Below are 23,449 nucleotides of genomic sequence, written 5' to 3' on the forward strand. Positions count from 1 at the left end.
AGGCCTCAGTTAAGGTCAGTGTTCATGACTCCACCATAAGAAAGAGACTGGGCAGAAGTGGCAGCAGAGCAGAGTTCCAAGAAGAAAACCACTGCTGAGCAAAAAGAACATGAAGGCTCGTCTCAGTTTTGCCAGAAAACATCTTGATGATCGCCAAGACTTTTGGGAGAATACTCTGTGGACTGACAAGACAAAAGTTTAACTTTTTGGAAGGTGTACGTCCCATTACATGTGGCATAGAAGTAACAACATTTCGGGAAAGGAACATCATACCAACAGTAAAACATGTTGGCGGTAATGTGATGGTCTGGGGCTGTTTTGCTGCTTCAGGACCTGGAAGACTTGCTGTGGTAAATGGAGCCATGAATTCTCCTGTCTACCAAAAAATCCTGAAGGAGAATATCCGGCCATCTGTCCATGACCTCAAGCTGAAGCGCACTTGAGTTACGCAGCAGGACAATGATCCAAAACACACCACCAAGTCCACCTCTGAATGGCTTAAGAAAAAAAAAAAAATGAAGACTTTGGAGCGGCCTAGTCAAAGTCCTGACCTTAATCTGATTGAGATGCTGTGGCCGGACCTTAAAGGCAGAAACCTCCGATGTGGCTGAACTACAACGACTCTGCAAAGATGAGCGGCAGAAATCCCTCCAGACCGTTGTAGACTCATTGCCGTTATCGCAAACGCTTGGTTGCAGTTGTTGCTGGTAAAGGCCCAACCAGTTATTAGGTTTGGGGGGCAATCACTATTACACAGGACCCTGTAGGTTTGGATTTCTTTTTCCATTAATAATAAAGGTCTTCATTTATAAACTGAATTTGGTGGTTACTTGTGTTTTCTTTGTCTAATATTTACAAATATATAAATAATGTTGCTCTCGGAGTAGTGAATAATAAATCGCACCGTGAACATTCATGAAATCCACGTCTCTATTTCTTCATTTACATCCACTACAGAAGACAAAACAACCCCCCCCCCCCAAAAAAAAAAGGTGCAATATACAGCGCAGCCCCCCCAAAACATGGCAGCCGGGAGCAGAAACGGAGCACGGACCTCAAAGAGGGAAACTACTCCGAAACAGTCACAGGGAGACGTCCACCAATCAAAGCCCCCCAATATATACACAGGTCACATGACACCAGAGGGCACGTGGCCAGAACGAGGAGGAGTCCACGGGCCGAACTATGTGAAGTAATGCGGCTTCTTCACGTTCACGCCGTATTCTGCCAGCGCCGGGGTCAGGTCCTCCATGGTCAGCGTGTACTTCTTATCCTGCAGAGGAGGCAGAAATATCACACCAGAGACACAGAGGGGACGCCGCACATCACACAGAGCGCCCCCATGTGGTGGAAGGCAGGAGAACCATCACCCACCTTGCTCTTACTGCGGGAACTCCCGGACGCCGTCCCCTTCATCTTACAGTGCTGAAGGGCGTCATTAGCGATGTCCGAGATAAACTTCTGGGCCGCCAAGGAGATGAGCCGGATACTGAGGGGAGACGGAGGGTCAGACAACAGTATAATACCCCCCGAGACCCCGACCGCCCCTAATATATCACCTGCACTGTAATAACATGTGATATCACCGCTCCTCTTATATCTCCTGTACAGTAATAAGATGTGATATCACCGCTCCTCTTATATCTCCTGCACTGTAATAAGATGTGATATCAGCGCTCCTCTTATATCTCCTGTACAGTAATAAGATGTGATATCACCGCTCCTCTTATATCTCCTGTACTGTAATAAGATGTGATATCACCGCTCCTCTTATATCTCCTGTACTGTAATAAGATGTGATATCACCGCTCCTCTTATATCCCCTGTACTGTAATAAGATGTGATATCACCGCTCCTCTTATATCTCCTGTACTGTAATAAGATGTGATATCACCGCTCCTCTTATATCTCCTGTACTGTAATAAGATGTGATATCACCGCTCCTCTTATATCCCCTGTACTGTAATAAGATGTGATATCACCGCTCCTCTTATATCCCCTGTACAGTAATAAGATGTGATATCACCGCTCCTCTTATATCTCCTGTACTGTAATAAGATGTGATATCACCGCTCCTCCTATATCTCCTGTACTGTAATAAGATGTGATATCACCGCTCCTCTTATATCACTGTACAGTAATAAGATGTGATATCACGGCTCCTCTTATATCTCCCTGTACTGTAATAAGATGTGATATCACCGCTCCTCTTATATCACCTGTACTGTAATAAGATGTGATATCACCGCTCCTCTTATATCCCCTGTACTGTAATAAGATGTGATATCACCGCTCCTCTTATATCTCCTGTACTGTAATAAGATGTGATATTACCGCTCCTTTTATATCCCCCTGTACTGTAATAAGATGTGATATTACCGCTCCTCTTATCACCTGTACTGTAATAAGATGTGATATCACCGCTCCTTTGATATCTCCCTGTACTGTAATAAGATGTGATATCACCGCTCCTCTTATATCACCTGTACTGTAATAAGATGTGATATCACCGCTCCTCCTATATCTCCCTGTACTGTAATAAGATGTGATATCACCGCTCCTCTTATATCACCCTGTACTGTAATAAGATGTGATATCACCGCTCCTCTTATATCACCCTGTACTGTAATAAGATGTGATATCACCGCTCCTCTTATATCCCCTGTACTGTAATAAGATGTGATATCACCGCTCCTCTTATATCACCTGTACTGTAATAAGATGTGATATCACCGCTCCTTATATCACCCTGTACTGTAATAAGATGTGATATCACCACTCCTCTTATATCACCCTGTACTGTAATAAGATGTGATATCATCGCTCCTCTTATATCACCCTGTACTGTAATAAGATGTGATATCATCGCTCCTCTTATATCACCCTGTACTGTAATAAGATGTGATATCATCGCTCCTCTTATATCACCCTGTACTGTAATAAGATGTGATATCATCGCTCCTCTTATATCACCCTGTACTGTAATAAGATGTGATATCACCGCTCCTCTTATATCTCCCTGTACTGTAATAAGATGTGATATCACCGCTCCTCTTATATCTCTCTGTACTGTAATAAGATGTGATATCACCGCTCCTCTTATATCTCCCTGTACTGTAATAAGATGTGATATCACCGCTCCTCTTATATCTCCTGTACTGTAATAAGATGTGATATCACCGCTCCTCTTATATCTCCTGTACTGTAATAAGATGTGGTATCACCGCTCCTCTTCTATCCCCTGTACTGTAATAAGATGTGATATCACCGCTCCTCTTCTATCTCCTGTACTGTAATAAGATGTGATATCACCGCTCCTCTTATATCTCCTGTACTGTAATAAGATGTGATATCACCGCTCCTCTTATATCACCCTGTACTGTAATAAGATGTGATATCACCGCTCCTCTTATATCACCCTGTACTGTAATAAGATGTGATATCACCGCTCCTCTTATATCACCCTGTACTGTAATAAGATGTGATATCACCGCTCCTCTTATATCCCCTGTACTGTAATAAGATGTGATATCACCGCTCCTCTTATATCTCCCTGTACTGTAATAAGATGTGATATCACCGCTCCTCTTATATCTCCTGTACTGTAATAAGATGTGATATCACCGCTCCTCTTATATCACTGTACTGTTATACTCACATCCTGGGGTCTGATGCCTCGAATCCCGCCCGGTTCAGATAATATCCAGTGACGGCATCCGGAATCTGATAGAGATGAAGAAAGATTTAATACATGTGACGAGCGGCTGCAGCGGTCTCTCCGGAGATCGAGATCTGTTCCTTCAGAGCAATGTTCACAATTCAGCATTTTGTATATAAGAAGCTTCTGATAACTGTGATCTCTGCAGCTACATTACATTACACTGCTGGGAGGAGACGAGAAGAACTACATGTAACAGAACGTCACCTACCGTCGGTGTATAATCCTCAAGCTGCATCAGGAAATCCACAAGCGGAGTGCTGGAGATCACCGGCTTAATGTCTCCATTGATCGCACCCGGCGGCAGGTACACCCCATTGGAAAGGGAACTCTCAGCAGGAGCCGTCGCCGAGGCCGCAGATACTGGAACTAAGGAGACGAAAGCGACCGGAGATCAGAGACTAAAAGAGGACAGACAGGCCGAGGACGAAAGGAGTCCTGCACCGGGCCTGAGAGACATCCTGTATTATACCCCAGAGCTGCACTCACTATTCTGCTGGTGCAGTCACTGTGTACATACATTACATTACTGATCCTGAGTTACATCCTGTATTATACTCCAGAGCTGCACTCACTATTCTGCTGGTGCAGTCACTGTGTACATACATTACATTACTGATCCTGAGTTACATCCTGTATTATGCTCCAGAGCTGCACTCACTATTCTGCTGGTGCAGTCACTGTGTACATACATTACATTACTGATCCTGAGTTACATCCTGTATTATACTCCAGAGCTGCGCTCACTATTCTGCTGGTGCAGTCACTGTGCACATACATTACATTACTGATCCTGAGTTATATCCTGTATTATACTGCAGAGCTGCACTCACTATTCTGCTGGTGCAGTCACTGTGCACATACATTACATTACTGATCCTGAGTTATATCCTGTATTATACTGCAGAGCTGCACTCACTATTCTGCTGGTGCAGTCACTGTGCACATACATTACATTACTGATCCTGAGTTATATCCTGTATTATACTGCAGAGCTGCACTCACTATTCTGCTGGTGCAGTCACTGTGTACATACATTACTGATCCGGAGTTACCTCCTGTATTATACTCCAGAGCTGCACTCACTATTCTGCTGGTGCAGTCACTGTGTACATACATTACATTACTGATCCTGAGTTACATCCTGTATTATACTCCAGAGCTGCACTCACTATTCTGCTGGTGCAGGCTGTTATGCACACGCCCGGACTGACTGGCGTGTGCGGGAGAAGTGGTTCCACTGGACCATGAACCGGAGAGTGCCTGGAGGGGCGTGACTAAGTATCTGGCCGATCCGACCAAGATGGCACGACGGCATACGACGCCAGTGCACCAGGGAGAAACCGGGCAGAGGGACCAGGTGCTACTCCAGGTCAAACTCCGGACACGGGGGTTGACCCACACAGGGATTACTGGAACAGGCAGGTTAGGCTGGCACACACTGGTGGATATAAGCGAACACGGCAAGTATGCAGACGGGTGGATACAGGCGAATATGCAGGCAGGGAGGTACTGGCCGAAAGGACGGGCTGGAGCACAGAGAGGACAAGACCCAGTACAGACTGGGTCACAGAAATAGAACCGCAGATGCGGTAGCCAAACACAGCAGAGAGGGAACGCCCGAAGCGGTGGGCAAGAGCAGAGCAGGACGGGACTGCCGGAGCAGCGGGCAAGAGCAGAGCAGGACGGGACTGCCGGAGCAGCGAGCAGATGCAGAGCAGGACGGGGCTGCCGGAGCAGCGAGCAGATGCAGAGCAGGACGGGGCTGCCGGAGCAGCGAGCAGATGCAGAGCAGGACGGGGCTGCCGGAGCAGCGAGCAGATGCAGAGCGGAAACCGCAAGAGCGGTAAACAAGGCAGGAGCAGAGCGGAAACCGCAAGAGCGGTAAACAAGGCAGGAGCAGAGCGGAAACCGCAAGAGCGGTAAACAAGGCAGGAGCAGAGCGGAAACCGCAAGAGCGGTAAACAAGGCAGGAGCAGAGCGGAAACCGCAAGAGCGGTAAACAAGGCAGGAGCAGAGCGGAAACCGCAAGAGCGGTAAACAAGGCAGGAGCAGAGCGGAAACCGCAAGAGCGGTAAACAAGGCAGGAGCAGAGCGGAAACCGCAAGAGCGGTAAACAAGGCAGGAGCAGAGCGGAAACCGCAAGAGCGGTAAACAAGGCAGGAGCAGAGCGGAAACCGCAAGAGCGGTAAACAAGGCAGGAGCAGAGCGGAAACCGCAAGAGCGGTAAACAAGGCAGGAGCAGAGCGGAAACCGCAAGAGCGGTAAACAAGGCAGGAGCAGAGCGGAAACCGCAAGAGCGGTAAACAAGGCAGGAGCAGAGCGGAAACCGCAAGAGCGGTAAACAAGGCAGGAGCAGAGCGGAAACCGCAAGAGCGGTAAACAAGGCAGGAGCAGAGCGGAAACCGCAAGAGCGGTAAACAAGGCAGGAGCAGAGCGGAAACCGCAAGAGCGGTAAACAAGGCAGGAGCAGAGCGGAAACCGCAAGAGCGGTAAACAAGGCAGGAGCAGAGCGGAAACCGCAAGAGCGGTAAACAAGGCAGGAGCAGAGCGGAAACCGCAAGAGCGGTAAACAAGGCAGGAGCAGAGCGGAAACCGCAAGAGCGGTAAACAAGGCAGGAGCAGAGCGGAAACCGCAAGAGCGGTAAACAAGGCAGGAGCAGAGCGGAAACCGCAAGAGCGGTAAACAAGGCAGGAGCAGAGCGGAAACCGCAAGAGCGGTAAACAAGGCAGGAGCAGAGCGGAAACCGCAAGAGCGGTAAACAAGGCAGGAGCAGAGCGGAAACCGCAAGAGCGGTAAACAAGGCAGGAGCAGAGCGGAAACCGCAAGAGCGGTAAACAAGGCAGGAGCAGAGCGGAAACCGCAAGAGCGGTAAACAAGGCAGGAGCAGAGCGGAAACCGCAAGAGCGGTAAACAAGGCAGGAGCAGAGCGGAAACCGCAAGAGCGGTAAACAAGGCAGGAGCAGAGCGGAAACCGCAAGAGCGGTAAACAAGGCAGGAGCAGAGCGGAAACCGCAAGAGCGGTAAACAAGGCAGGAGCAGAGCGGAAACCGCAAGAGCGGTAAACAAGGCAGGAGCAGAGCGGAAACCGCAAGAGCGGTAAACAAGGCAGGAGCAGAGCGGAAACCGCAAGAGCGGTAAACAAGGCAGGAGCAGAGCGGAAACCGCAAGAGCGGTAAACAAGGCAGGAGCAGAGCGGAAACCGCAAGAGCGGTAAACAAGGCAGGAGCAGAGCGGAAACCGCAAGAGCGGTAAACAAGGCAGGAGCAGAGCGGAAACCGCAAGAGCGGTAAACAAGGCAGGAGCAGAGCGGAAACCGCAAGAGCGGTAAACAAGGCAGGAGCAGAGCGGAAACCGCAAGAGCGGTAAACAAGGCAGGAGCAGAGCGGAAACCGCAAGAGCGGTAAACAAGGCAGGAGCAGAGCGGAAACCGCAAGAGCGGTAAACAAGGCAGGAGCAGAGCGGAAACCGCAAGAGCGGTAAACAAGGCAGGAGCAGAGCGGAAACCGCAAGAGCGGTAAACAAGGCAGGAGCAGAGCGGAAACCGCAAGAGCGGTAAACAAGGCAGGAGCAGAGCGGAAACCGCAAGAGCGGTAAACAAGGCAGGAGCAGAGCGGAAACCGCAAGAGCGGTAAACAAGGCAGGAGCAGAGCGGAAACCGCAAGAGCGGTAAACAAGGCAGGAGCAGAGCGGAAACCGCAAGAGCGGTAAACAAGGCAGGAGCAGAGCGGAAACCGCAAGAGCGGTAAACAAGGCAGGAGCAGAGCGGAAACCGCAAGAGCGGTAAACAAGGCAGGAGCAGAGCGGAAACCGCAAGAGCGGTAAACAAGGCAGGAGCAGAGCGGAAACCGCAAGAGCGGTAAACAAGGCAGGAGCAGAGCGGAAACCGCAAGAGCGGTAAACAAGGCAGGAGCAGAGCGGAAACCGCAAGAGCGGTAAACAAGGCAGGAGCAGAGCGGAAACCGCAAGAGCGGTAAACAAGGCAGGAGCAGAGCGGAAACCGCAAGAGCGGTAAACAAGGCAGGAGCAGAGCGGAAACCGCAAGAGCGGTAAACAAGGCAGGAGCAGAGCGGAAACCGCAAGAGCGGTAAACAAGGCAGGAGCAGAGCGGAAACCGCAAGAGCGGTAAACAAGGCAGGAGCAGAGCGGAAACCGCAAGAGCGGTAAACAAGGCAGGAGCAGAGCGGAAACCGCAAGAGCGGTAAACAAGGCAGGAGCAGAGCGGAAACCGCAAGAGCGGTAAACAAGGCAGGAGCAGAGCGGAAACCGCAAGAGCGGTAAACAAGGCAGGAGCAGAGCGGAAACCGCAAGAGCGGTAAACAAGGCAGGAGCAGAGCGGAAACCGCAAGAGCGGTAAACAAGGCAGGAGCAGAGCGGAAACCGCAAGAGCGGTAAACAAGGCAGGAGCAGAGCGGAAACCGCAAGAGCGGTAAACAAGGCAGGAGCAGAGCGGAAACCGCAAGAGCGGTAAACAAGGCAGGAGCAGAGCGGAAACCGCAAGAGCGGTAAACAAGGCAGGAGCGGAGCGGAAACCGCAAGAGCGGTAAACAAGGCAGGAGCGGAGCGGAAACCGCAAGAGCGGTAAACAAGGCAGGAGCGGAGCGGAAACCGCAGAGCGGTAAACAAGGCAGGAGCGGAGCGGAAACCGCAGAGCGGTAAACAAGGCAGGAGCGGAGCGGAAACCGCAGAGCGGCAAACAAGGCAGGAGCGGAGCGGAAACCGCAGAGCGGCAAACAAGGCAGGGGGATAGGACTCTGTTCACAAAGAACAGACGGAGAAGGAAAGGCAGAACCAGAAGCACACACAGTACTTACAAAGAAGTAGCGAGCGTACACTAAATTCACAACAGAGGTACAGAGACGACGAGAAGGAATTTAGGAGCAAGTTCAGACTCTGCAGAATGACGCAGAAAACAGACAAAGAGGGAAAAGGGAGAAAAGGCAAAAGTAGAAACGAGGCACAGACAACAGGGAACAGAGGAACGGGAACAGAGACAGCAAGGCTGGGACACAAACAGGACTCTGTTCAGACGGGAACAGATACCGCAAGGCACAGACAGGCAGATCTAGGAATACAGCCCCTAGAAGGCGAAAGAACAGGCTAGAAGCGTGTTCACAAGAACAGACCACAGTTCAGACACAGAACTGGAGAACAGGCAGGAAAACAGGATAGGACCTGGCATGTCAGAGACAAAAAAAAGCCAACTGACAGGACACAATGCTCAGGCGCCATCTTGAGGAAGAAGGTGGTATAAATACCCAAAGATGGCCAGCAATAGGCTGAAGGTGCAACAGGGGCGTGTCCGCAGCAGGTACAAGAAACAGGAAGTTCAGCAGGCGTCGCCCTATGCAGCCAAAACAGACAAACAGACAGCAAGGAGGGAAGCCAGAGAGACATTCTGGACAGGAGATCAAGTGCGCGCTCTTGCACAGTGGGACCACTATGCAAGGACGCCGCCAGGTATGTTACACAGTCACTGTGTACATACATTACATTACTGATCCTGAGTTACATCCTGTATTATACTGCAGAGCTGCACTCTCTATTCTGCTGGTGCAGTCACTGTGTACATACATTACATTACTGATCCTGAGTTACATCCTGTATTATACTCCAGAGCTGCCCTCACTATTCTGCTGGTGCAGTCACTGTGTACATACATTACATTACTGATCCTGAGTCACATCCTGTATTATACCCCAGAGCTGCACTCACTATTCTGCTGGTGCAGTCACTGTGTACATACATTACTGATCCTGAGTTACATCCTGTATTATACTCCAGAGCTGCACTCACTATTCTGCTGGTGCAGTCACTGTGTTCATACATTACATTACTGATCCTGAGTTACATCCTGTATTATACTCCAGAGCTGCACTCACTATTCTGCTGGTGCAGTCACTGTGTACATACATTACTGATCCTGAATTACATCCTGTATTATACTCCAGAGCTGCACTCACTATTCTGCTGGTGCAGTCACTGTGTACATACATTACTGATCCTGAGTTACATCCTGTATTATACCCCAGAGCTGCAATCACTATTCTGCTGGTGCAGTCACTGTGTACATACATTACATTACTGATCCTGAGTTACCTCCTGTATTATACCCCAGAGCTGCACTCATTATTCTGCTGGTGCAGTCACTGTGTACATACATTACATTACTGATCCTGAGTTACATCCTGTATTATACTGCAGAGCTGCACTCGCTATTCTGCTGGTGCAGTCACTGTGTACATACATTACATTACAGATCCTGAGTTACCTCCTGTATTATACCCCAGAGCTGCACTCACTATTCTGCTGGTGCAGTCACTGTGTACATACATTACTGATCCTGAGTTACATCCTGTATTATACTCCAGAGCTGCACTCACTATTCTGCTGGTGCAGTCACTGTGTTCATACATTACATTACTGATCCTGAGTTACACCTGTATTATACTCCAGAGCTGCACTCACTATTCTGCTGGTGCAGTCACTGTGTACATACATTACTGATCCTGAGTTACATCCTGTATTATACTCCAGAGCTGCACTCACTATTCTGCTGGTGCAGTCACTGTGTACATACATTACTGATCCTGAGTTACATCCTGTATTATACTCCAGAGCTGCACTCACTATTCTGCTGGTGCAGTCACTGTGTACATACATTACATTACTGATCCTGAGTTACATCCTGTATTATACTCCAGAGCTGCACTCACTATTCTGCTGGTGCAGTCACTGTGTACATACATTACATTACTGATCCTGAGTTACATCCTGTATTATACTGCAGAGCTGCACTCGCTATTCTGCTGGTGCAGTCACTGTGTACATACATTACATTACAGATCCTGAGTTACCTCCTGTATTATACCCCAGAGCTGCACTCACTATTCTGCTGGTGCAGTCACTGTGTACATACATTACTGATCCTGAGTTACATCCTGTATTATACTCCAGAGCTGCACTCACTATTCTGCTGGTGCAGTCACTGTGTTCATACATTACATTACTGATCCTGAGTTACACCTGTATTATACTCCAGAGCTGCACTCACTATTCTGCTGGTGCAGTCACTGTGTACATACATTACTGATCCTGAGTTACATCCTGTATTATACTCCAGAGCTGCACTCACTATTCTGCTGGTGCAGTCACTGTGTACATACATTACTGATCCTGAGTTACATCCTGTATTATACTCCAGAGCTGCACTCACTATTCTGCTGGTGCAGTCACTGTGTACATACATTACATTACTGATTCTGAGTTACATCCTGTATTATACTCCAGAGCTGCACTCACTATTCTGCTGGTGCAGTCACTGTGTACATACATTACATTACTGATCCTGAGTTACACCTGTATTATACTCCAGAGCTGCACTCACTATTCTGCTGGTGCAGTCACTGTGTACATACATTATATTACTGATCCTGAGTTACATCCTGTATTATCCTCCAGAGCTGCACTCACTATTCTGCTGGTGCAGTCACTGTGTACATACATTACTGATCCTGAGTTACATCCTGTATTATACTCCAGAGCTGCACTCACTATTCTGCTGGTGCAGTCACTGTGTACATACATTACTGATCCTGAGTTACCTCCTGTATTATACCCCAGAGCTGCACTCACTATTCTGCTGGTGCAGTCACTGTGTACATACATTACATTACTGATCCTGAGTTACACCTGTATTATACTCCAGAGCTGCACTCACTATTCTGCTGGTGCAGTCACTTTGTACATACATTACATTACTGATCCTGAGTTACATCCTGTATTATACTCCAGAGCTGCCCTCACTATTCTGCTGGTGCAGTCACTGTGTACATACATTATATTACTGATCCTGAGTTACACCTGTATTATACTCCAGAGCTGCACTCACTATTCTGCTGGTGCAGTCACTGTGTACATACATTACTGATCCGGAGTTACCTCCTGTATTATACCCAAGAGCTGCACTCACTATTCTGCTGGAGCAGTCACTTTGTACATACATTACATTACTGATCCTGAGTTACATCCTGTATTATACCCCAGAGCTGCACTCACTATTCTGCTGGTGCGGTCACTGTGTACATACATTACATTACTGCTCCTGAGTTACATCCTGTATTATACTCCAGAGCTGCACTCACTATTCTGCTGGTGCAGTCACTGTGTACATACATTACATTACTGATCCTGAGTTACATCCTGTATTATCCTCCAGAGCTGCACTCACTATTCTCCCCACACCCCCGGTCTCTGTTCCCCTCTTCCCCGTTCTTCTCACCGCTCGCCCGTCGCTCCCCCGGATCTCTCCCGGGTATACCGGCTCCGGTGCCGGCGGCTGTGGTGGCAGTAGGCCCAGGTTTGGGGATATTGGCCGGGCTCGGTTTGTTTTCGGTCCCAGCACCGAGCGGCGCCGGTTGTGTAGACACCGCATTCTCCTGCACCGGTTCTGCTGCGCTCATCTTTTCACTGTCAACTTCCGGTCTAAAACGGAACTGCTGCAAACACGTGATGATGGGAAAGTAATGACGTCATGACGTAGGGCACGTAAAATATCTGAGACTTTTTTTTTTGCTGTTAATAAAGTTATTTTTTCCGCCTTATTGCTGCACCGGGAAGTGGCGGAGTCGGTGATATCTGCAGAGAGGCGGACTCATCTGCGCGAGGTAACGGCGGCTCCTCCGGTCCCGGATCCCTACAATGGGTCCTCTGAGCTTCTCCGCTGTCTGACATTTACTGCTCATAACCCGCCATTCCCGGTGTACGGGACCTGGGGGAGCCTCGTCCTGCCACAGAGCAGCCCCGTGTACTGGATATGTCCGCCGTCCCCCCCCCCCTCCTCCCCGGTGTCTGCCGTCCCCCCCCCTCCTCCTCGGTGTCCGCCGTCCCCCCCCCCCCTCCTCCTCGGTGTCCGCCATTCCCCCCCCCTCCTCCTCGGTGTCCGCCGTCCCCCCCCCTCCTCCTCGGTGTCCGCCGCCCCCCCCCCTCGGTGTCCGCCGCCCCCCCCCCTCCTCGGTGTCCGCCGTCCCCCCCCCTCCTCGGTGTCCGCCGTCCCCCCCCCCCCCCTCCTCGGTGTCCGCCGTCCCCCCCCCCCCCCTCCTCGGTGTCCGCCGTCCCCCCCCCTCCTCCTCGGTGTCTGCCGTCCCCCCCCCCTCCTCCTCGGTGTCCGCCGTCCTCCCGTCCCCCCTCCTCCTCGGTGTCCGCCGTCCCCCCTCCTCCTCGGTGTCCGCCGTCCCCCCTCCTCCTCGGTGTCCGCCGTCCCCCCTCCTCCTCGGTGTCCGCCGTCCCCCCTCCTCCTCGGTGTCCGCCGTCCCCCCTCCTCCTCGGTGTCCGCCGTCCCCCCTCCTCCTCGGTGTCCGCCGTCCCCCCTCCTCCTCGGTGTCCGCCGTCCCCCCTCCTCCTCGGTGTCCGCCGTCCCCCCTCCTCCTCGGTGTCCGCCGTCGGCCCACCCCCCCCCCTCCTCTTCGGTGTCCGCCGTCGGCCCACCCCCCCTCCTCCTCCTCGGTGTCCGCCGTCGGCCCACCCCCCCCCTCCTCCTCCTCGGTGTCCGCCGTCCCCCCTCCTCCTCGGTGTCCGCCGTCCCCCCGTCCCCCCTCCTCCTCGGTGTCCGCCATCCCCCCGTCCCCCCTCCTCCTCGGTGTCCACCGTCGGCCCACCCCCCCCTCCTCCTCCTCGGTGTCCGCCGTCCCCCCTCCTCCTCGGTGTCCGCCGTCCCCCCTCCTCCTCGGTGTCCGCCGTCCCCCCTCCTCCTCGGTGTCCGCCGTCCCCCCTCCTCCTCGGTGTCCGCCGTCCCCCCTCCTCCTCGGTGTCCGCCGTCCCCCCTCCTCCTCGGTGTCCGCCGTCCCCCCTCCTCCTCGGTGTCCGCCGTCCCCCCTCCTCCTCGGTGTCCGCCGTCCCCCCTCCTCCTCGGTGTCCGCCGTCCCCCCTCCTCCTCGGTGTCCGCCGTCCCCCCTCCTCCTCGGTGTCCGCCGTCCCCCCTCCTCCTCGGTGTCCGCCGTCCCCCCTCCTCCTCGGTGTCCGCCGTCCCCCCTCCTCCTCGGTGTCCGCCGTCCCCCCTCCTCCTCGGTGTCCGCCGTCCCCCCTCCTCCTCGGTGTCCGCCGTCCCCCCTCCTCCTCGGTGTCCGCCGTCCCCCCTCCTCCTCGGTGTCCGCCGTCCCCCCTCCTCCTCGGTGTCCGCCGTCCCCCCTCCTCCTCGGTGTCCGCCGTCGGCCCACCCCCCTCGGTGTCCGCCGTCGGCCCACCCCCCTCGGTGTCCGCCGTCGGCCCACCCCCCTCGGTGTCCGCCGCCCCCCCCCCCTCGGTGTCCGCCGCCCCCCCCCCTCGGTGTCCGCCGTCCCCCCCCCTCCTTGGTGTCCGCCGTCCCCCCCCCTCCTCGGTGTCCGCCGTCCCCCCCCCCTCCTCCTCGGTGTCCGCCGTCCCCCCCCCTCCTCCTCGGTGTCCGCCGTCCCCCCCCCCTCCTCCTCGGTGTCCGCCGTCCCCCCCCCCTCCTCCTCGGTGTCTGCCGTCCCCCCCCCCTCCTCCTCGGTGTCCGCCGTCCTCCCGTCCCCCCTCCTCCTCGGTGTCCGCCGTCCCCCCGTCCCCCCTCCTCCTCGGTGTCCGCCGTCCCCCCTCCTCCTCGGTGTCCGCCGTCCCCCCTCCTCCTCGGTGTCCGCCGTCCCCCCTCCTCCTCGGTGTCCGCCGTCCCCCCTCCTCCTCGGTGTCCGCCGTCCCCCCTCCTCCTCGGTGTCCGCCGTCCCCCCTCCTCCTCGGTGTCCGCCGTCCCCCCTCCTCCTCGGTGTCCGCCGTCCCCCCTCCTCCTCGGTGTCCGCCGTCCCCCCTCCTCCTCGGTGTCCGCCGTCCCCCCTCCTCCTCGGTGTCCGCCGTCCCCCCTCCTCCTCGGTGTCCGCCGTCGGCCCACCCCCCCCTCCTCTTCGGTGTCCGCCGTCGGCCCACCCCCCCCCCCTCCTCCTCCTCGGTGTCCGCCGTCGGCCCACCCCCCCCCCTCCTCCTCCTCGGTGTCCGCCGTCGGCCCACCCCCCCCCCCTCCTCCTCCTCGGTGTCCGCCGTCGGCCCACCCCCCCTCCTCCTCCTCGGTGTCCGCCGTCGGCCCACCCCCCCCTCCTCCTCCTCGGTGTCCGCCGTCCCCCCTCCTCCTCGGTGTCCGCCGTCCCCCCGTCCCCCCTCCTCCTCGGTGTCCGCCATCCCCCCGTCCCCCCTCCTCCTCGGTGTCCGCCATCCCCCCGTCCCCCCTCCTCCTCGGTGTCCGCCGTCGGCCCCCCCCCCCCTCCTCCTCCTCGCTGTCCGCCGTCCCCCCACCCCCCCCCTCCTCCTCGGTGTCCGCCGTCCCCCCTCCTCCTCGGTGTCCGCCGTCCCCCCTCCTCCTCGGTGTCCGCCGTCCCCCCTCCTCCTCGGTGTCCGCCGTCCCCCCTCCTCCTCGGTGTCCGCCGTCCCCCCTCCTCCTCGGTGTCCGCCGTCCCCCCTCCTCCTCGGTGTCCGCCGTCCCCCCTCCTCCTCGGTGTCCGCCGTCGGCCCACCCCCCCCCCCTCCTCCTCGGTGTCCACCGTCGGCCCCCCTCCGTTTCCCGGGGCTGGTTGTGGGTGGGCAGAGATGTGTTTCTCACCTTTCTCCCTCCATCTTTGCAGGCTCAGGATGCCTCACCTCCCGCTGTCGATGCCCCCTGAGCGCGCCGGCGCCCTCTTCAGCCTGAAGTTCACCACGCTGGCGGTGGGCACGGTCTCTTTGCCGCTCTGCGGTTTTTTCTTCTGCATCGCTTGGTCGCTGAAATTTAACTTAACAGAGACAACAGCCACACACTGTGGGGTGAGCAGGAGCCGTGCGGCGTGGTGTCACTGTGGTTCCCCATGTGGCGGTGCTATGATGCAGGAGCAGCGTGTCCTGGTGTCGCTGCGGTGCCCCATGTGGCGGTGCTATGATGCAGCAGGATCAGCGCGTCCTGGTGTCACTGCGGCGCCCCATGGGCCAGGGCTATGATGCAGGAGCAGCGTGTCCTGGTGTCACTGCAGCGCCCCATGTGGCGGTGCTATGATGCAGGAGCAGCATGTCCTGGTGTCACTGCAGCACCCCATGTGGCGGTGCTATGATGCAGGAGCAGCGTGTCCTGGTGTCGCTGCGGTGCCCCATGTGGCGGTGCTATGATGCAGCTAGAGCAGCGTGTCCTGTTGTTGCTGCGGTGCCCCATGTGGCGGTGCTATGATGCAGCAGGATCAGCGCGTCCTGGTGTCACTGCGGCGCCCCATGGGCCGGGGCTATGATGCAGGAGCAGCGTGTCCTGGTGTTGCTGTTGCGACCCTCGTATGTGGCGGTGCTGTGATGCAGCAGGAGCCGCGCGTTCTGGTGTCACTGCGGCGCCCCATGTGGCGGTACTTTGATGCAGCAGGAGCCGCGCGTTCTGGTGTCACTGCGGCGCCCCATGTGGCGGTACTTTGATGCAGCAGGAGCCGCGCGTTCTGGTGTCACTGCGGCGCCCCATGTGGCGGTACTATGATGCAGCAGGAGGCGTGACCTGGTGTCACTGCGGTGCCCCATGGGGCGGTGCTATGATGCCGCAGGTGTCACTGCGGTGCCCCATGGGGCGGTGCTATGATGCCGCAGGTGTCACTGCAGTGCCCCATGTGGTGGTGCTATGATGATGCAGGAGCAGCGCGTCCTGGTGTCAGTGCAGCGCCCCATGTGGCGGTGCTATGATGCAGCAGGTGTCTGTGCAGTGCCCTATGTGGCAGTGCAATGCCCCATGTGGCGGTGCTATGATGATGCAGGAGCCGCGCGTCCTGTTGTCACTGCGGCGCCCCGTGTGGCGGTGCTGTGATGCGGCAGGTGTCGGTGCGGCGCCCCGTGTGGCGGTGCTGTGATGCGGCAGGTGTCGGTGCGGCGCCCCGTGTGTCGGTGCTGTGATGCGGCAGGTGGCGGTGCGGCGCCCCGTGTGTCGGTGCTGTGATGCGGCAGGTGGCGGTGCGGCGCCCCGTGTGGCGATGCGGCAGGTGGCGGTGCGGCGCCCCACGTGGCGGTGCTGTGATGCGGCAGGTGGTGGTGCGGCGCCCCACGTGGCGGTGCTGTGATGCGGCAGGTGGCGGTGCGGCGCCCCACGTGGCGGTGCTGTGATGCGGCAGGTGGCGGTGCGGCGCCCCGCGTGGCGGTGCTGTGATGCGGCAGGTGGCGGTGTGGCGCCCCGCGTGGCGGTGCTGTGATGCGGCAGGTGGCGGTGCTGTGATGCGGCAGGTGGCGGTGCGGCGCCCCGCGTGGCGGTGCTGTGATGCGGCAGGTGGCGGTGCTGTGATGCGGCAGGTGGCGGTGCGGCGCCCCGCGTGGCGGTGCTGTGATGCGGCAGGTGGCGGTGCGGCGCCCCGCGTGGCGGTGCTGTGATGCGGCAGGTGTCGGTGCGGCGCCCCGCGTGGCGGTGCTGTGATGCGGCAGGTGTCGGTGCGGCGCCCCGCGTGGCGGTGCTGTGATGCGGCCGCAGTTGGTCGGACCCCGCTGACGTCTCTGGTTTCCTTCCTCCAGGTGGATAACTTCCTGCCGTCCATCAGCGCGGCCATCGGGGGGGTGACCCCGCAGCGCTACGTCTGGCGGCTCTGCGTCGGCCTGCACTCGGCCCCCCGCCTGCTGGTGGCGGTGGCGTACCTGAACTCCTACATGGCAGCGGGCGGCTCGTACTGGAGATGTCACATCAACTTCCTGCTGAACGTGTGTGAGATCCTCAGCCTGCTGCTCCTGACCTACGTGTCCTCCAACGAGAACCACGGTGAGACCCCCGCTCCCCCGGACCCCAATAATCCCGTCCTGCCCTGCTCTCACCCCTCCTCTCTCTGCAGGGATCCACCAGCTGGCCTTCATCTTCTTCATGGTCTTCTCCCTCGGGCACATGATAGTCACCATCAGGATATGGAGCCTGTCGAGGAAATACTCTGTAAGTGCCGAGGTAAGAAGTCCACACTGGACACACGGGAGAAGACGCCCTCTGCTCCAGTCACCTCCAGAGCTGCGCTCACCGCTCCCACAATGCACTGCTGTGGTGGAAGATTCAGAAGTCCTTGTGGGTAGATAAGGCCTGCGCTGTACACCCTTGTAGTGAATGCAGCTCTGGATGTGACTGGAGTATAACTCCTGATGGTCAAGGTTCAGCCACCAAGGAGTCAGGTGCAGCGCTGGCGCCCTCTCCAGGAGGAGGTGGTCACCTGCACTTAGTGATCGCCGCGGATTGTTAAAGGGACGACATCGAAAGCAGAAAAGTGAGAACTCAGGAGATGAAGCCAGAATAATAATAATGGAGCAGAGAGCGGACGTGTACCCCGAAATCAGAAACACGGGGGCAACAGAGCACAGATGTCACAGGAGATGTCCTGTGCCGGTACAGGAGGGTCTGGGGACGGGGGGGCTTGTTCTCTGTGTCACACCTGGGATTAGTAAGGTAAGAAGACGACAGATCCGTCCTCTGCTGTGTGCACCGAGCTGGACGCGGGGAGCGCGGGGATCAGAGGGTCCGGCCGACACAGACCATGAGCGGCAGGGAAGTGTCCAACCTGAGCTCCAGCCAGAAGGTGGCAGAGCCCTGGACCCCGCAGGGGGACGCAGCAATAACCAATTATCTGTCTGGGGTTAGATTACACCACTAATATAATAAATATAATGGAGCTTCCTTCTGCCCTAGGAACGGAAATCCTACAGATATAAGCAATGTCTGCTCCTGCTCAACCTCCTGTCATTCCTGATCTCCCTGGTGTTTTACTATCACCATAACACGACCTGCAAACCAGGAGGTAAGGGAAGGGGGCTGGGTCCAAAAATATAACTACTATAATACTGCCCCCTATGTATGAGAATATAACTACTATAATACTGCCCCTATGTACAAGAATATAACTACTATAATACTGCTCCTATGTACAAGAATATAACTACTATAATACTGCCCCCTATGTACAAGAATATAACTACTATAATACTGCTCCTATGTACAAGAATATAACTACTATAATACTGCCCCCTATGTCCAAGAATATAACTACTATAATACTGCCCCCTATGTACAAGAATATAACTACTATAATACTGCTCCTATGTACAAGAATATAACTACTATAATACTGCCCCCTATGTCCAAGAATATAACTACTATAATACTGCCCCCTATGTACAAGAATATAACTACTATAATACTGCCTCCTATGTACAAGAATATAACTACTATAATACTGCCCCCTATGTACAAGAATATAACTACTATAATACTGCCCCCTATGTACAAGAATATAACTACTATAATACTGCTCCTATGTACAAGAATATAAATACTATAATACTGCCCCTATGTACAAGAATATAACTACTATAATACTGCCCCTATGTACAAGAATATAACTACTATAATACTGCTCCTATATACAAGAATATAACTACTATAATACTGCTCCTATGTACAAGAATATAACTACTAAAATAATGCCCCCTATGTACAAGAATATAACTACTATAATAATGTTCCTATGTACAAGAATATAACTACTATAATAATGTTCCTATGTACAAGAATATAACTACTATAATACTGCTCCCTATGTACAAGAATATAACTACTATAATACTGCTCCCTATGTACAAGAATATAACTACTATAATACTGCCCCCTATGTACAAGAATATAACTACTATAATACTGCCCCTATGTACAAGAATATAACTACTATAATACTGCTCCTATGTACAAGAATATAACTACTAAAATACTGCCCCCTATGTACAAGAATATAACTACTATAATACTGCTCCTATGTACAAGAATATAACTACTATAATACTGCCCCCTATGTACAAGAATATAACTACTATAATACTGCTCCTATGTACAAGAATATAACTACTATAATACTGCTCCCTATGTACAAGAATATAACTACTATAATACTGCTCCCTATGTACAAGAATATAACTACTATAATACTGCCCCCTATGTACAAGAATATAACTACTATAATACTGCTCCTATGTACAAGAATATAACTACTAAAATACTGCCCCCTATGTACAAGAATATAACTACTATAATACTGCTCCTATGTACAAGAATATAACTACTATAATACTGCTCCCTATGTACAAGAATATAACTACTATAATACTGCCCCCTATGTACAAGAATATAACTACTATAATACTGCCCCTATGTACAAGAATATAACTACTATAATACTGCTCCTATGTACAAGAATATAACTACTAAAATAATGCCCCCTATGTACAAGAATATAACTACTATAATAATGTTCCTATGTACAAGAATATAACTACTATAATACTGCTCCCTATGTACAAGAATATAACTACTATAATACTGCCCCCTATGTACAAGAATATAACTACTATAATACTGCCCCCTATGTACAAGAATATAACTACTATAATACTGCCCCTATGTACAAGAATATAACTACTATAATACTGCCCCCTATGTACAAGAATATAACTACTATAATACTGCCCCTATGTACAAGAATATAACTACTATAATACTGCCCCTATGTACAGGAATATAACTACTATAATACTGCCCCCTATGTACAAGAATATAACTACTATAATAATGTTCCTATGTACAAGAATATAACTACTATAATACTGCTCCCTATGTACAAGAATATAACTACTATAATACTGCCCCCTATGTACAAGAATATAACTACTATAATACTGCCCCCTATGTACAAGAATATAACTACTATAATACTGCCCCTATGTACAAGAATATAACTACTATAATACTGCTCCTATGTACAAGAATATAACTACTATAATACTGCCCCCTATGTACAAGAATATAACTACTATAATACTGCCCCTATGTACAAGAATATAACTACTATAATACTGCTCCTATGTACAAGAATATAACTACTAAAATACTGCCCCCTATGTACAAGAATATAACTACTATAATAATGTTCCTATGTACAAGAATATAACTACTATAATACTGCTCCCTATGTACAAGAATATAACTACTATAATACTGCCCCCTATGTACAAGAATATAACTACTATAATACTGCCCCCTATGTACAAGAATATAACTACTATAATACTGCCCCTATGTACAAGAATATAACTACTATAATACTGCTCCTATGTACAAGAATATAACTACTAAAATACTGCCCCCTATGTACAAGAATATAACTACTATAATACTGCTCCCTATGTACAAGAATATAACTACTATAATACTGCTCCCTATGTACAAGAATATAACTACGATAATACTGCCCCTATATATAAGAATATAACTACTATAATATTGCCCCTATATATAAGAATATAACTACTATAATACTGCCCCCTATGTACAAGAATATAACTACTATAATACTGCCCCCTATGTACAGGTATATAACTGCTATAATACTGCTCCCTATATACAGGAATATAACTACTATAATACTGCCCCCTATGTACAAGAATATAACTACTATAATACTGCCCCCTATGTACAAGAATATAACTACTATAATACTGCTCCTATGTACAAGAATATAACTACTATAATACTGCCCCCTATGTACAAGAATATAACTACTATAATACTGCCTCCTATGTACAAGAATATAACTACTATAATACTGCCCCCTATGTACAGGTATATAACTGCTATAATGCTTTTCTCCTCTCTCCCCATCTTGGCTCTATGGCGTCTTCTCCTGCAGTTTATTCCGCCTTCGCGTTCTTTGAGTATCTGGTCGTCCTGTCTAATATGGGCTTTCACATGACGGCTTGGTTCGACTTCGGCAGTAAGGAGCTTGTGATCTGCTCCCTGGAGGAGGACAAGCGTATCTGAGGGGTCCTGACACCACCTTACTGATCGGTGATGCATTATGAGGGCGACCATCGCTGTGATGTCAGGACTGAGACCTGATCTGTGAATTAGACAAAATGTCCGTCCTCCTCCTCTCCGGAGACAGGGATCGCCCGTCACTCTGCTGCCTGGTTTCGGTTTGGTGCTTGTGGTGATTTGGTTCCTGGGATTTATCATGAGACTTTTTTTGTAAAATACAGCACCGCCCCCTAGTGGAGGGTATATACCTGCACATTATGAGGTGTAATGTTTTCCGCAGCCTCCGGGGGGCATCACTGTGTAATTACCCCACACATCGGGTGGGCTGTGGCGGTGCGGTTGCCGATTCTGAGGATTCCTCTGTCCTTCTCTTTACACTGCAGTGAGTGGAGTACAGTGCTGACAATCGTGGATGACTGTTATTAATGCAGATTTCTATATTTTTGATAACTTTATTAAATAATTATTTATTGTCATCGCTCCGTTATTAATCTGGATCTGTAATATTTGATGGTTGAAGATGGGGAAACTCGAGAGCAATGGCTTCATGTAACCGATGCGATCAATGGATCGAAGGGATCGCTGACCGACCCGTTCTCCAGAGTCGCATCACGACATATTGGAAAAATCCCGGCAATTTCTACTAACTGATCGATTACACAAGATGCACGACATCTGGGAACAGTATGGACACCTAACTCCTTTTGCGTAGGCCTCACATTGAACATTTGGGAAGGGAGAGAGAAACTAATCAAAACTACCTTTGAAGCAGAGACGTCCTGCTGTGGACAGGTAATTAACACAGGATTTCTGGTGGGGGAAAAGACAGTAAGCTCTTAGATCTGTTTGTGCACAGGAGGAGATATCTCTCGCAGCCTGGCCGGTACCAGTGGACAGATATGAATATTGGGGGGTTTGCATTGATCCGATATTCATGGAATATAGATTTTTGGTCTTGTAGTGAAGGGATGGACGTGACGCATTCACTCACATCGCCGTGTGGCCACTACAGTCCCGCCAACTTAACGGTCAGATAGATGATGCTATCCATGATCTCTATGTAACAGTAAAATCATGATAATAAATATGGCATCAATATCTACTGGCTAGAGCCTTCAGGGACAAAGATATCCCTTAAGGTGGGGATCTCATAAAATTCTAACAGACCCAGCACATCCCACAGTCCACCCCTACGAAGGTCATCAAAGGGAGGTGTGTGGGCGAAATTGTGAGCTAACAAAAAGCAGTATTTGGGTCCAAGTCATTTGTCAGTTGTGGGTTTGGACTGTTTTCCCAATCGGAGTACCTCCCTTCGCTTATCTCTGAGCCGTTTCCCTGACATCACGTTTAGTAATCATTTCTTTATTTTTTTTTTATTTTATGTAATTGTATATATTGTATTGTTCCCATTTTGTATCATCTTCGTATATTTCTTGTAAATGCTGCCTATCTTTCTGGATTAAATACATATAATTTAATATCCCTGTTCCTCTTGCTCTGTGAACCGCTGCCCTGAAGCCATATGCTACCTGTGACGGGCGTCCAATCGGCCTGTATAAACGACTGGTGCTGGCAGCTAGTAGTGGTTCTTTGTTATTGTGGAGCTGGCAGTGACCTTATCGGAGTGTATATATATGTGTGTGTGTGTGTGTGTGTGTGTGTGTGTGTGTATATATATATATATATATATATATTTTATTTTCATATTGCATGCGTTGGAAATGGAGGTGTATATACCATACGCTCACTGTTAGTTCCCCAATAACCGGCCTAGTAGTGGAACCAGCTGCTGCCTCGTCCATCACTCGTCAGAAAAATTGCGTCATTGTCCTTGGAGTCAGCGGAGTTGTGTTCCCCTGACAAACTGGTGGGATCTGTGTGACCCCCCCCTCGGCTGTTAGCTGTGACAGAT

The 23,449-nt window shown here is 51.8% G+C and overlaps 2 protein-coding genes across 5 annotated transcripts; one reads left to right on the forward strand and one right to left on the reverse strand.

Moving 5' to 3' along the window:
* Positions 1-979: 979 nt before the first annotated feature.
* Positions 980-12,239, reverse strand: TAF10 (TATA-box binding protein associated factor 10). Its single transcript, XM_073661117.1, has 5 exons — positions 12,001-12,239; positions 3,930-4,087; positions 3,659-3,723; positions 1,375-1,489; positions 980-1,273 (listed from the first exon to the last, which is right to left on the reverse strand). Exons 1-5 carry the CDS (start codon positions 12,179-12,181, stop codon positions 1,184-1,186), a joined length of 609 nt encoding a protein of 202 aa, XP_073517218.1. The 5' UTR covers positions 12,182-12,239; the 3' UTR covers positions 980-1,183.
* PGAP2 (post-GPI attachment to proteins 2) lies at positions 9,045-23,015 on the forward strand. 4 transcript variants are annotated; one of them, XM_073661116.1, is made up of 6 exons: positions 9,045-9,179; positions 15,341-15,518; positions 17,217-17,457; positions 17,528-17,634; positions 18,364-18,472; positions 21,410-23,015. In XM_073661116.1, the coding sequence occupies exons 2-6, from the start codon at positions 15,348-15,350 to the stop codon at positions 21,538-21,540; spliced, it is 759 nt and encodes a 252-aa protein (XP_073517217.1). In that variant the 5' UTR covers positions 9,045-9,179; positions 15,341-15,347; the 3' UTR covers positions 21,541-23,015. The 4 variants fall into 4 exon arrangements, with proteins under 4 accessions (XP_073517217.1, XP_073517216.1, XP_073517214.1 ...); XM_073661113.1 differs by lacking the exon at positions 9,045-9,179 and adding an exon at positions 12,231-12,385; XM_073661114.1 differs by lacking the exon at positions 9,045-9,179 and adding an exon at positions 12,231-12,385 and having other exon boundaries at positions 17,528-17,622.
* The last annotated feature ends 434 nt before the right edge of the window (positions 23,016-23,449 follow it).

This window comes from Phyllobates terribilis, unplaced genomic scaffold (assembly GCF_046119375.1).
Source record: "Phyllobates terribilis strain yellow unplaced genomic scaffold, ASM4611937v1 Scaffold_2__4_contigs__length_985480577, whole genome shotgun sequence".
Classification (NCBI taxonomy): Eukaryota; Metazoa; Chordata; class Amphibia; order Anura; family Dendrobatidae; genus Phyllobates; species Phyllobates terribilis.